Below are 14,459 nucleotides of genomic sequence, written 5' to 3'. Positions count from 1 at the left end.
CATAATATAACAAAAATGATAATATAATAATAAAACAGCAAAATAAATGAAAAAAGATCTAGGTGGATTATAGGTTTAAAAAGTATGTAATGAACAAAATAAAACAATAGCATAATAATAACAATGCTCTGTGAATTTTGTGACACTTATTTGTTCTGCCCTTTGTAATGTTTGGGTTATCTATCTCCCTGTTTCTTCCCTTTTCCTCCCTCCCGCCCTCATTCTCGACCCTCCCCCTCCCCCTTAGCTAGCCCTCTATCATTGTTCATTGTAATTTCCTCCTTTCACAGTTACAGTTACCCTGATTAAGTACACCGACTTCTGCAAGTATCTTGCCTACGCCTTGTATATTCCTGTAAATAGTCCGTTGCAGTTTTTATTTATTGCTTTAATTCCTCCACCTCCTGCTCTTTGTATACTCCTCCTTGTTCGCCCTCCCTGTTCATTGTAATTTCTACCTTTAAAGTTACATTGTAAACCGGTATGATGTATGCATACTAATACCGGTATATAAAAGTTTTTAAATAAATAAAATAAATACTTGTAAACCGACATGATGTGTCCTACGAATACCAGTATATAAAAGCTCATAAATAAATAAGCAAGCAACAAGATGTACATTGAAATGAAGGCGTTAGGGGCGGTATTATTCTAAACTGTGTGTGTCGAAGGCAATAGAATACAGATAGGTTTTAAGTTTCTTCTTGAATTCTCTGGGGTTGGTTATGAGTCAGAATGTGGTTGGAATAGAGTTCCAGAATAAGGGATCTGCCAATGAGAGAGTGCGTTTTTTGGTGATTCCAAGCCTGCAATTTTAACCGTTAGGACCTGGAGAATATTTTTATCAATTGATCTTAAGTGACGTTGAGGTTGAGAATGTGATTGCAGATGGACTGATTTGCTCCTTCAGACCCCATGAATGTTATCTGGATCAAGGGGTTGCAAATCAGATCTTCTACCTTTGGGGAAGCCCAGAAGTGTATCTCTTAACAGCGTCTTAGAAAAGGAAAGTTCTTCAGTTTTGCTCCATGTACAGGGAACATGGCAGATCATGCCTTCACCTGCCATTGGGGCAAGGGTCTCCTGTAAGCGTATTCTCCAGCTCCACTGTTGGTGAAGACTTTATTGGAGCTTCTCATAGCCTTTTATTGGCCAAGACAGGTGTGGTTTCCACTCTTCCGGGACTTCTCCAGATCTCATCATCCAGGATCAGGGGAGGTTGCTTCATCCCAACCTTCAGGCTCTGTTTGTCACAGCATGGATGTTGAGTGGCAGATTCTGCAATCACTTAATCTCTTGGAATGTGTTTCTCGGGTCCATGTAGCTTCTAGAAAGTCTTCCAGTAGAAAGTGCTATGAAGTGGTGGAGGAGGTTTTCTGTGCCATGTGAGCAAAAGGCCTTACATCTTTCTCCTGCTCACCACACAACTGCTTGACTACCTTTTGGAAGCTAGTGACCAACTCCATTAGAGATCATCGGAATTCGATTGGGGCATATCATCATGGTGTAGAAGGTAAGCCCATCTCTGTACAGCCTATAGTTGTACATTTTATATGAGGTCTGTTTCAATTGAAGCCTCCCCTAAGTCCTCCTGCTGTATCTTGGGACCTCAATGTAGTGTTGGATCAGCTGATGAAAGCTCCTTTTGAGCCACTGCACTCCCGTGACCTGAACTGTCTGACCTGGAAGGCCATAATTTTGCTGGTGGTCACTTCAGTACACAGGGTCAGTGAGCTCCAGGCCTTAATGACTTATCCACCTTACACTAATTTTTTTTCATGACAGGGTGGTTTTGCATATGCACCCTAAGTTCCTGCCGAAGGTAGTGTCGGACTTTCATCTTAATCAGTCCATTGTCCTGCCAACATTCTTTCCTAGGCCCCATTTGCATCAAGGCAAATGAGCCCTGCACAGTTTGGACTACAAAAGAGGCTTGGCCTTCTATTAGGAGTGGACAGAAGACCATAGACAGTCCACTCAACTTTTTGTTTCTTATGACCAGAACAGGTTGGGGGATCGCCATTGCCAAGCAGACACTTTCCAATTGGCTAGCAGACTGCATCTCCTTCTGTTTATGCCCAGGTGAGAGTGCATCTTGGGGCCATTTCAAGGCTCACTCTGTTAGAGCCAGGGTAGTGTTGGTGGCCCACTTGCAAGCAGCCCCCATGGAGGAGATCTGCAAAGGTGTGACACGGAGTTCCATCTCCTCATTCACACCTCATTACTGTCTGGATAGGGCTGGCCGATGTGATAGCAGGTTTGGCCAAACTAGTTCTTTGGAACTTGTTTGAAGTATAGAAACCAACTCTGTTCCCTCCTAGGTCCTGTTCTTTTTATTCAGGCTGCCCTCTTCTGTTACCAACAAAACCTGTTGTTGTCGTGTCCATTGGCGCACCTGTTTTCTTGGTCCCCTTTTTTTGTTCGGGGGCCGCCTGTAGCTAGGGATTCACCCATGTGTGAGGACTGCCATGCTGCTTGTCTTCGGAAAAAGCAGAGCTGCTTACCTGCAACGTGTACGCCAAGGACAGCAAGAGCTCAGTCCTCACAAAACTCGCCCGCCTCCCTGTGAAGTTGGGTTTCTACTTTGTGGGTAGTATTATTTTATTATTTTATTTTAAATCTATGTTATAAGTCTGAGGGGTGGTATAATATGTGTGTGAGCATGTTCAGAAAGGCTCAGTCAAATTTCTAGAAACTTTGACATACGTTTTCCATGCCGGATTCTATCTGATAATGTCACCCATGTGGAGGACTGACATCCTGCTGTTATCGGGGAATACCTGTTACAGGTAAGCAACTCTGTTTTATCTGTGCAAATGACTTCCAAAAATTGTCCTTCCCAAGGAAAGCAGACAAATTTGGGAGTCTTCCTTCCATCAAGATAGATCACTTTAATTGAATCATTACTATAAAAGAGAAACCGGATTACAGATAATCAAGAGTGTGTAACAGTGGGATTTGAACCTTGGCTTCCCTGGTTTGCAGGCTGCTTCTCTATCCACTAGGCTGCTCCTTCACTCCGAACAAGTCACTTCACCCTCCATTGCCTCAGGTAGAAACTTAAGAGCTCTATTTACTAAGCTGCATTAGGCATTTACTGCACTGAACACAGTGATTAACACATGGTATTTTAAATACCGCATGTTATTTCACCCCAGATAACGCAGAAATGGTGATGAATTGGGGGCTGTTCTTGTTCTTTTGTCTATCAGACATGGACAGCTGGTAATAAGAATGCCATTATCTTCTGCACTATCTGCAGTGCATGCCTTGCAAAGCAGGAAGCTGCCTGAGGGGGCATTGGCACTGCATTGCTATCTGCAATTATGTACCTGTGTTGGGGCCAACAAGTTAAATTACTGAAGAAGTGCAGAGTAAGTTCTTTGCATCTGCGGTCATGGGATCATGTCAGCTGGAAGGCAGTGCCGGCATGTCCAGGGTCGGATTTCCACATACCATGCAGCACCTTCCAAATATTGCAACTAAAGGCATCTGCTGATGTTGCCTAGGTGTAAATCTGGCTCTGCACTGGGCCGTTGGATGTTGGGGTCAGCCTTCATCTCATGGTGCCCCAGGCAACCTCCCAGATTGCCCTACCCAAAGGCTGGCACTGTATATTGTTTTTAGGTTTTGTATTCTGGGAAAGGTAGAAAAAGTTTATTTGTACAGATAGTGAAAGAAAAGGTGCTATGTTTTTCTGCCATATCTTTTCCATTCCAGTTTGAAGCAGCTCAATTTGGATAGGAATGGGATATCTGAGATCCCGTACCTGCAGCCCGTGCAGCGTTTCCCCTTACACAGCACGGAAGAATTATGGTATGCATCCAATTTTTCTGATGAGAAAGAGGCCAAGAAGCAAGAGAAATGCGTTTCTGACCCTAATGGACTCAAGTTTTCTCAGGAAGACAGACTTGAATACATGATGCTACCCAACAAGAAAGCTTCTCACAAGAAAGGTGAGCCGATGCCTTACTCTAAAATGGGTTTCCACATTTTAATATGAAATCTTTGACATCATCTTACTGCCGTAAGCTGAAGTTTTTAGCTTCCCAAAGTTAGATGGCCACTGTCAGCGCACTCCATGTTCTAGTTTTGCTCCAGTTCATAGTTCTAAGCCCACTGATATAGGGACAAACTCACAAGCTTAATTAGGATAGTGCATTGCACTGGGTGCAACCATCAATCGTGTTAAATGCATTAAATAGATAATTTGTCACGTGCTAGTCAAAAAATAAGTGATCCCTGTAAGTACCCTGATCAGTCCAGACTGCTGGGTTTTGCCTCCCTTCAAGCAGATGGAGACAGAGAAAAACTTGAAGGGCAGCCCCCTTCAGTATTTCTCTGTCTCCAGCAGATGAAGGTGGCAGAAACTGTGGTCCTGGTACTTCGGTGTTTTTGAAAAAAAAACCAGAAAAAACAAACAAACAGCAGGAATCCTTATTCAGTTTGGCTAAATCACTCCTTTCTCTATTTAAAAAAAAAGCACTTTCCCTCCCAAGGGGAAGTTCTTCTGAGCTTCCCTCCTTGGTTGTGGGCTTGGCGGGGGTTAGCTCTTAGCAGCCCTCATTCCCGGAGCTACAGAACCGGTGAGTAACTGTGTGTGGGGGGGGGGGATTTACCGGTGGGCTGGTCCCTTTCCCCCTGGCCCAGAGAAGGTAGAAACGTATTCCTCTGGTGAGGCCTGAACGTTTGGCTTTTTGTCACATTAAAAAAAAAAAAAAAAGGGTTTTGAGCAGCACATTTGGTCTCCTGGGCTCCGGAGGTTATTTTTAGGCTTCCCTCCTCTGCACTGCAGCGATGCCACACGCCTCATGTTGTGGTGCCTGCGGGGAGCTGGCAACACGGCTCTCCCACAAAACCTCTGCTCCCGCTGTATCCCTGGGGGAGGACAGCGGCTGGTGGTAGGGGAAAGTCTTCAGCATGGTCCCGTGGGGCAGGAAAACTGCTGCTGTCTCGAGGAGTTCGGCCTGCCCCATTCCCGCGGAGTATGGGAACGGCAACCATTTTATGTTGCTTTGATGCTGATGCAGAATCCTCTGCAGGCGAGAGGATCTCCCTCCACAGCTGTCTGCACACGATCGGAGCCCTGGGTCTCCCCACGACTTGTTGCCAGCCTCCCCTGCGCCTCTAGGGACCCCTCCCCCCACAGGGAAATTTAAAGGGCCAGCCCCCCTTTTCAGCAGACTTTGTCTTGTTAATGCATAAGGCTTATTTAGCTAGCCTTATGCCATCAGGGGATCCGGATCCTAATCCGGGTCGGCTGGACCCCCCCCCGGCGAAGGTTTCTAGGGTGGATCCTCCTGAGGTGTCTCGCATTCGGGTGGTCCAGGGAGCATTAGGTTCAGGTGACCATTCCGCCGTACGAAATCCCGCTCTGGCAGATCTGCTTCAGGCTGATGCGGACGAGGATTCAGAGCGTGTGGCGCCTGTGGAAGGGGATAATCCTCGGGTCTTTCGGTTGTTTTGTAGGGATGAATTAGAGCCGATGATCCCGCATGTTCTCGCAGATCTTGGGGATTCAGGTTCCACAAGTGTCCCAGGGACAGGACATGGTGGATCTGGTCCTTTCTGGTCTACACCTCCTGGCTAGAACTTTTCCTTTTCATCCCGTTACTCCAGCTTATGTTCCAGGAGTGGGATACTCCAGAAGCTAGTCTTTGTGTGGGGCGGGCTATGGATAAGTTGTATCCTCTGCCTGAGGATTCTCTGGCCCTCCTCAAGGTTCCTAAGGTGGATGCGGCCGTGTTGGCAGTCACGAAGCGTACGACTATTCCGGTTGTTGGGGTGACAGCCCTTAAGGATTCCCAGGATCGCAAACTTGAAGTTCTCAAAAGAATCTTTGAGGTGTCGGCCCTTATGGTTCGGGCAGCCATTTGCAGTAGTTTGATGCAACGTGCGAGCCTCAGTTGGGTACAACAGCTCCTGAGTACCAGGGAACTTTCCCCGGAAAAGGCAGAGCGGGTAGATCATTTGGAGGCAGCTGTGGCGTATGAAGCCGATACTTTGATGATCTCCTGCATAATTCTTCCTGCTCAATGGCTTCCGCAATGTCAGCCTGCAGACTTTTGTTGCTTCGTAATTGGTCAGTCAATGTTTCGTCCAAGTCGCAGTTGAGAGCACTTCCTTTTGGGGGAAAATTCCTTTTTGGAGACGATTTGGAGCATTTCAAATCCTTGGGGGATTATAAGGTGTACAAGCTCCCTGAGGATAGGCCTAAAGTGTCTAGGGGCTTCGGTCCTTCCCGTTCTAGAGGTCAGTGCCAGTTTTGTCAGTCTAGACCACCCACTTTTGGCTAGAAGCAGCCATCAGAAAGGCCCCAGTCTTGGACTCATTCCTTTCGAGGCTGTAGACGTGCCCAAGATAGGGTTGCTCCGGGTGCAGCAGGAGCTAATGTTGCGTCCGTTGGTCTTCAACGGCTTCGTCCCACTTGCCTCACCTTATTCTCGGCTCCTCCCGCTTACCTGGGCAAGATGGCTATCGCAGCATCAACAAGCCGACCACGCTGGCATCCCCAGAACAGCCATGGTGCAGCTTTCTGCCATTGCTCCTCCCAGGTACCTACTAGGGTGTGCATGCGCAACCCACGTCTTTGAACTACCCTTAGCGCAAACCTTGAGGGCATTCCCTCATCCTGACATCACGCCATCCGGGTATATCACCTTCTCAGATTTGCTAGCTTGTTGGATTGGCAAGGACTCGAATCCGTTCCTATCTGCACTACTCTGCCGCTTCCGTGCTGCCACTGGAAGCTTTCCCTCTGCCCTTCAGGGTATCAACTAACCTGGGTACCCGCTCCTCGGGGGCCCTCTGCTTTATTTCAGGTGCCTTTCAGGGAACAGGTACTCGCTCCTTGAGGGCCTGCTCTCCCTGCCTCGGTGCCTGTACCTTCTACAACTTATTTGGTGGAATCGCATACCTACAGCTAACACCAAGTGAGTACTCTAACTTCTCAGTTTATCTCATCCACAGTAATTCCTTGCTGGGTAACCTGCTGCGGAACCTCCTGACGTCAGCTAGGAGAGAAGGGCTTCCTCTGCCGAGGTCCCTGAGACTGCAACTCACTACTGCCACCTTGTGGTCATCTTCAAGCTGTATAATAAAGAGTTCAATTCCGGTGTTTTTGTGTATAAGAGTCTAGCCCAGTGCTGTGGCTCCTCACGGGGCTCCTCCCCATGGGCGTGGTCATCTCCACAGCACCCAAGGATCCACCAAAACACACATAACAACAACAGCTAAGTCCTTCCAATGAAATAGCGCCGACCCATTCCTCCGTTCTGAGCATCAGGGGGCGGCTGTCCCTATTTTACGAGGAGTGGGTCAAAATCACATCAGACCACTGGGTTCTAAACATCATAGAACACGGTTATGCGTTAGATTTTGCTAATCTGTTGTGCGACCTGTTTCTGGTGAAACGACGCCATGTATCTCAAATGCTTCGTCGGTTGGTAGACCTAGGAGCTGTGATCCCAGTTCCTCCGGACAAGCAAAGGACCGGCAGATATTCGGTTTATTTCATGGTTCCCAAGAAGGAGGGATCCTTCCGCCCGATTTTGGACCTGAAGAAGGTCAGAGCCCTTTGAGTGCCCTGTTTTCACATGGAGACTCTACGATCCGTCATCGTCTCCGTCAGAGGAGGAGAATTTTTGGCTTCCCTCGATTTGACGGAAGCATACTGCACATAGGGATTTGCAAGGACCATTAGAGGTATCTACGTTTCATGGTCCTCGGCAGGCATTACCAGTTTCAGGCCCTCCCGTTCGGGTTGGCCACCACTCCCCTGTACCTTTACCAAGATGATGGTGGCGGTGGCTCTCCGACGGGAAGGGATTCTGATTCATCCATATTTTGACGATTGGCTCCTTCGAGTGAAGTCAGAGGACCTATGCAGGACGGAGGTTGGCAAAGTGGTGCAAACCCTTCGCTCTCTTGGGTGGATCATCAATCTCTCCAAGAGTCAGATGTGTCCTACACAAATCCTGGACTTTTTGGGAGCATGGTTTGATACTCTGATAGGGAAGGTCTTCCTTATGCAGGAGCGGATAGATAAGCTGACGTCTCAGGTTCGTCGTCTCTTGTCCCTGCCAATTCCCAGGTCTGGGATTACTTGCAGGTACTTGGTTCTATGGCGTCTACGCTAGAGTTGGTTCCTTAGGCTTTCGTTCATATGAGACCATTGCAGAGAGCTTTGCTCTCATGTTGGGATCCCAAATCAGAGGAGTTCCAGATTCCCTTGCTGCTCCAGGAACCCACCAGGTCCAGTCTCGATTGGTGGCTGATCCCCGAACACTTGACTCGAGGGGTGGATCTGGAAGTCCCTCAGTGGACCATTGTGACAACAGATGCCAGCCTTTCCGGTTGGGGAGCAGTTTGCCAGTCTCAAGTGGCACAAGGCCAATGGACACAGCAGGAGGCGCAGTGGACCATCAATCATATGAAAACAAGAGTGGTGCGACTGGCCTTGTGGAAATTCCTTCCTCTCATCCGTAATCAGTTGGTGAGGGTGCTGTCCAACAATGCGACGACAGTAGCATGCATCAACCGGCAAGAGGGAATGAAGAGTCATCCAATAGCCTCGGAGGAGGACAAGCTTATGGCTTGGGCAGAGCGAAATCTGGCCAGGTTAGCGGCTTCTCACATTGCCGGGGTAGACAATGTTCAGGCAGATTTTCTGAGCTGTCAGCGGCTGGATTCTGGAGATTGGGAACTATCCGAAGAGGCATTCAAGCTCTTAACTCATTAGTGGGGCGTTCCCCGCTTGGATTTTGTTGGTATTTGGGATGGTTGTGGGTGGATCCTTGGGCCGGTGGCAGAGGACCACACCCCTGGGGGAAGATCCCGAGAGGGACCACCGGTTAGGCTCAGAATTTGGAGACAGACACACACTAGTTCTTTTATTAGACAATATATTGAACCACCAGAGGTGGCAGTAGTGAGCTGGAAGCGCCCAGCTGGGCTGTAGTCCCTCAGATATTGGAACAGCGATCCCAGGATGGCTGAGCTGTAGAGAAACTAGATATAGTGAGTAGGCAGGGTATGCATAGTTCATGTACTGATCTTTGATGGTAACACTCACAAGTAGTCTCATAGAAGCAGCCCAGGAGCTGGAAAGAATAGGCCCTCGAGGAGCAAGTACCTGGTTCCAGGGAAAGCTCTGAGAGAGAGATGGTAACTCACTGGCATTGTAGGCAGCGACTTCCAGGCAGAAGGTTGTCCAGAGACGAATCCGGGAACAAGAGCCCTTGAGGAGCGAGTGCCAGTTCCTAACTGCAATCTGAAAAGTAAAGAGAGGACGAGGCCCCCGAGGAGCGGGTACCCCTGGTAAGTCCGAGGAGGCAGAGTAGCTTGGTAGTGAACTGTAGTCAACTCCTTGCTAACTCGTCTAGTTAGCAATTTCAGAGACCTTATATATCCAATGCGGATGACGTCACCTCAGGCGGATGCCCCTGAGGTTCGCGCCACAGCTGGTACTTCAGTCGGGGCCGCACCACGCGTGTGCCCGCCCTTAAGCTTCCTGGGAACATGGCGGTGTGCAGCTTTGAGCCGGTCCGGGGACGCCGGAGAGGGTCGTCAGAAAGACGCCACTGCAGCCAAACTTCCATCGAGCGGAGAGGGAGTTGCCAAAGAGGTAAAGAGGGTGGGGTGGAGATGTCGGGCAGCGACAGTCGCAACAGATTTAATGGCGACTCGGACGAATGCCAAGGAGCCTCACTTCTTCAATCGCAGAAGAGAACACGGGGCGGAAGGAGTGGATGCTCTTGTCCTTCCGTGGCCCCGCAACATTCTGCTCTACGTCTTTCCTCCTTGGCCCCTGGTGGGCAAGGTCTTAAGAAGAATAGAGGTGATCCTGGTAGCTCTGGATTGGCCACGGAGGCCGTGGTTCGCGGATCTAGTCAACCTAGCAGTGAACAGCCTGTTCCGTCTGTGTCATCTTCCAAATCTACTGAGGCAAGGTCCAGTATTTTTTGACTAGGCGGATCGATTTTGTCTAACGGCCTGGTTTATGAGAGGAGGCAGTTAAGAAAGAAAGGTTATTCAGATACAGTCATTTCCACTCTTTTGCAGGCACATAAAGCATCGACCTCTTACATATATCCAGGTCTGGAAGGTTTTTTACTCTTGGTGTAGTAGGTTGAAGGTTTCCCCTAGGCATGCCTCGATAGTCCACATCCTCGCCTTCTTACAAGAGGGTTTGGCGAAGGGGTTAGCTTACAGTTCTCCAAGGGTTCAGGTGGCGACCTTAGGCTGCTTACAAGGAAAGGTGGAAGGAGCGTCTCTAGCAGCTCATCCTGATATACTGCATTTTCTTAGAGGTGCAAAACACTTAAACACTCCTCTCCAGACTGTTTGTCCCTCTTGGAGTTTGAATTTGGTCCTTCGAATGTAGTGCGAACCTCCTTTTGAACCACTTAAGTGCGTAGGACCTAACTCTAAAAATGTTTTTTTTTGGTGGCTATGTGCTCGGCTAGGAGGGTGTCTGAGATTCAAGCACTATCTTGTCGTGAACCTTCTCTTCGGTTTTCGGACTCAAGCATCTCTCTTCAAACGGTACCATCTTTTCTTCCTAAGGTTGTATTGGCTTTTCACGTGAACCAGGCAGAAGAGTTGCCGGCATTTCTGGACTTGAATCAAGAATCTCCTCATGCTCACGAATTGAGGAGGTTGGATGTTAAGCGGGTACTTCTGCGTTAGTTGGAGGTCACTAACAAATTTAGTCTGTCAGATCATCTCTTTGTCTTGTGGAATGGTCCTAAGAGAAGATATAAGGCTTCCAGGGCCACCATTGCCCGTTGGTTAAAGGAAGCTATTGCTTCAGCTGTACATATGTCATGGGTGTGTGGTTCCGGACAGTCTTAAGGCTCATTTGCATCGGTCTCAGGCTGCATCCTGGGAAAGCCATTTGATCTCCCCCCAGGAAATCTGTAGAGCGACGACTTGGAAATCTTTGCATACTTTTGCTCGGCTTTACCATTTGGATGTTCGGACTCCGGACTCCAAAGGTTTTGGGAGCAGTGCACTTCAAGTGGGGCTTTCTAGGTCCCACCCCATGTAAGGCAGCTTGGGTACATCCCAGTAGTCTGGACTGATCTGAGTACGTACAGGGAAAGGAAAATTGGTTCTTACCTGCTAATTTTCGTTCCTGAAGTACCACGGATCAGTCCAGATGCCCGCCCAGAGTAGAAGTTGTTCAATTTGCTTGTCCGCTCGAATCTTTTTTTTCCTTCAAATTTTACTGGATGACAGTGTAGCAGAACAAAGATTTCAGTGCTCTTAACCTGTATATGTTTTTTGTATTCCATTTCCTTAGTTTTGATCTAACCATTGGATTTGGATTGCTGTTAAAAGTTAAAATTCAATTTCTGCTTTGATACTGTTTATACTTAAGGAGGCTGCAGGTGGTGCACCGTACTTACAGGGGGTGCCCTTCAAATTTTTCTCTGACTCCATCTGCTGGAAGGGAGGCAAAACCCAGCAGTCTGGACTGATCCGTGGTACTACAGGAACGAAAATTAACAGGTAAGAACCAATTTTCCTTTTGTGCATGGGGGTTGGGAGAGGAGAAGTTGATTTTCATCTGTGCACAAAGCACAGAAATATCTGTTCAAGGTTCTGGATACAATCAGGACTGGCTCAGTTGATCCAGGTGGCATGCAGCCAGATAGTAGCCCTAAAGTAGGGCTTTTCAAAGCTGTCTCAGTGTCCCACAGCCAGTCCAGTTTTCAGGATGTCTACTAAGAAGATGCACGTCTTAGTTGGATTCAATGCCAAGAAGTGCAGAGTCATGCATCTGCGGCAATCCAAACCAACTATATGTGATATGGGGTGAAGGGCTGTTGTGCATGGACTGGGAGAGGGACCTTGGGGTGATAGTGTCTAGTGATCAGAAGACGGCGAAGCAATGTGACAAGGTGATAGCTAAAGCCAGAAGAATGTTGGGCTGTATAGAGAGGAATAACCAGTAAGAAAAAGGAGGTAATGATGCCCATGTACAGCTCCTTGGTGAGGCCTCACTTGGAGTACTGTGTTCAGTTCTGGAGCTCATATCTCAAAAAGGATAAGATCAAAACGGAGGCGGTCCAGAGAAAGGGGACCAAAATAATTTGGGGTCTGTATCAAAAGACTTATGAGGTGAGGCTGAAGGATCTAACTATGTATACCTTGGAAGAGAGGAGGTGCAGGGGAGATAAGATACAGACCTTCAGATACCTGAAAGGTTTTAATGATGCACAATCCTTGAATCTTTTCTGTTGGAAAACAAGCAGTAGAACTAGGGGTCATGAAATGAAACTTCAGGGGGGACGACTCAAAACCAATGTCAGGAAATATTTCTTCACAGAGAGAGTGGTGGATGCCTAGAATGCCCTTCCAGAGGAGGTGGTGAAGATGAAAACAGTGAAGGAATTCAAAAGGGTATGGGATAAACATCCCCTAAAGGCTAGAGGATGGAAATAAAGAAAAGTGTGCATGGGGATAACAAGAGGTAATTTGCTGGTGTAGCAGTTGTTACCATTAACCAGTAAGTCTTGATGCTGTTGATGCAACTCCATCATTGCTCTCTGCTTCAGCGGCAAGGGAGAAAAGGGGAACTGAATTCAGACAGCAACCAATTCCATCCCCAAAATCAGCACATCTAAATACAGTCAGAGAAAGACCTTTATCCATCGCTGGGCCACAATTGTGGAACACTCTTTGCCGCAAAATTGAAGGCTTGAAACAAACATCAGGACATTCAAGAAAGGCGTTAAAACATGGTTATTCCAACAAGCCTTTCCATAACCGTATAGCACGACTTTCTATTTTAACATTTCTTTGTATCTAGTAATTTTAAATGCTCTAAGAATTTTATATTTTTACTTTGTTTTTATTATGAATGTTATGTATTTATGATTATCTTTTTATTTTTGGAAACACAAATGTTCTTAACTGTACACTTGATAGGAAACTGTAAACCGATGGGATGTGTGTACACGAATGTCGGTATATAAAAATAAATAAACCAACGAGGGCCATGACTTTTATGGTTTGGGGAAAAAATAAACATGGGGATAACTTGCTGATGTGGTGCTTACAACCCTCAATCACTAACCTGATACTTTTGATGCAGCTCCAACATTGCTCTCTGCTTCCACGATAAGGGTTAAGAGAAGTTGGATTCAAACAGCATCTGAGGGCCCTGACTTTTACAGGAGGGTAGCCTGAACTGTGCAGCAGATACTGGCATAAGCTTACTGGGCAGACTGGGTGGATCATTTGGTCCTTTTCTGCTGTCATTTCTGTGTTTCACTGATTAAATCTGCATGCGTTTGAGACCCAGCATTTGCAATTTGATATCCTGTGTATACCTGGCTGGCTGTAGGGCTCCCCAGGGAAGGTTTGGGAAACCCTGTCTTAAAATATGTACTGGTTGACAAATATGAATTTGCAAACTAATATCACGAATAGTTTCCCACACTATGGAGGTCATTTTATAAATGCCCCACATATGTGGTTTATTCACTGTACATCATATCCCTGGTTTTATACTCTCAATTCGTGCCCATGAAAGTGACCTGCACAAAATGCATCTCAAAAAACTTTTGTGATTAGACACAAGTTATAGGTCAGTACAATGCATCACATATAGGCAAGGAACTCGAATTCTGTGAGTACATTTTACCTGCAGGCTTTGTACTAAATTTCAAAGGGAAAGTATGTTAAAGTATCTGAAAATGATCCCAAAGAAATGACCCACATGTTTGATTTATTTAAAAAGCATTTATTATCACCTCTCCAAAGTTCGGGGCAGGGTACTATAAACATTCATAAGAGTATCTAATAAACCACGACAGCCAAATAACAAAACATAATAAAATATGGCAATAATCTGCGAGGTGAAATTAAAGGTCTGGAATGCCAGGAAGAGAAGGAGCAGTAGGGAGAAGATATTGGAATGCTTCATTAAACAAATGACTTTTCAAAGCCTTTTTAAATAATTTTGCATCTTGCGTGAGACGTAGAGAGAAGGGAAGTGAATTCCAGAGAATGGGTCCATGTATTGAAAAAGAGCGTTTGCATGTGGAGACAAGACAAGCTGCTTTGAGGGGTGGAACATCGAATAGGAACTGACTAGAAGACCTGAGTGTTCTGGTAGGAGTGTGGATTCTGAAAATAGAATTAATCCCTGGACATTTAAAATTATAGAGGAGGTTATGAATGGAGATGGCAATGGTTAGGATCCCGGCTGCGTGAGACCATGACCGGGTCCTTTCATCTGGGCAGGCAAGAGGCCCGTGCCAGCTCCCCCATCCCCGTCTCCTGCAGATGCAGACTGCTGCAACAGTGGCCTGCTCATGCGGCTCCTCCGTACGCCGCTGATGCTTGCTCCATTTCCAGCCTCCTAGATACTTGCGAGCGTGCCTCTGCAGGGAATTTAAAGGGCCAGTGGTGGGAAAGTTCCCTGCGGCCCGGGGAGATGATGTCAG

The 14,459-nt window shown here is 47.1% G+C and overlaps 1 protein-coding gene across 3 annotated transcripts in view; it reads left to right on the top strand.

The window, feature by feature from the left end:
- Positions 1–14,459, top strand: part of XRRA1 (X-ray radiation resistance associated 1) — a 168,671-nt gene that overhangs the window by 76,738 nt on the left and 77,474 nt on the right. For all 3 annotated transcript variants that reach the window (XM_029602091.1, XM_029602092.1, XM_029602090.1), the window contains exon 9: positions 3,721–3,956. In XM_029602091.1, coding sequence (XP_029457951.1) covers positions 3,721–3,956 — 236 coding nt within the window. The remainder of the gene's footprint in view (positions 1–3,720; positions 3,957–14,459) is intronic.

This window comes from Rhinatrema bivittatum, chromosome 5 (genome assembly GCF_901001135.1).
Source record: "Rhinatrema bivittatum chromosome 5, aRhiBiv1.1, whole genome shotgun sequence".
NCBI lineage: Eukaryota > Metazoa > Chordata > Amphibia > Gymnophiona > Rhinatrematidae > Rhinatrema > Rhinatrema bivittatum.
Note: the sequence above shows the minus strand (reverse complement) of the source record. Positions and strands in the feature narration are given on the sequence as shown.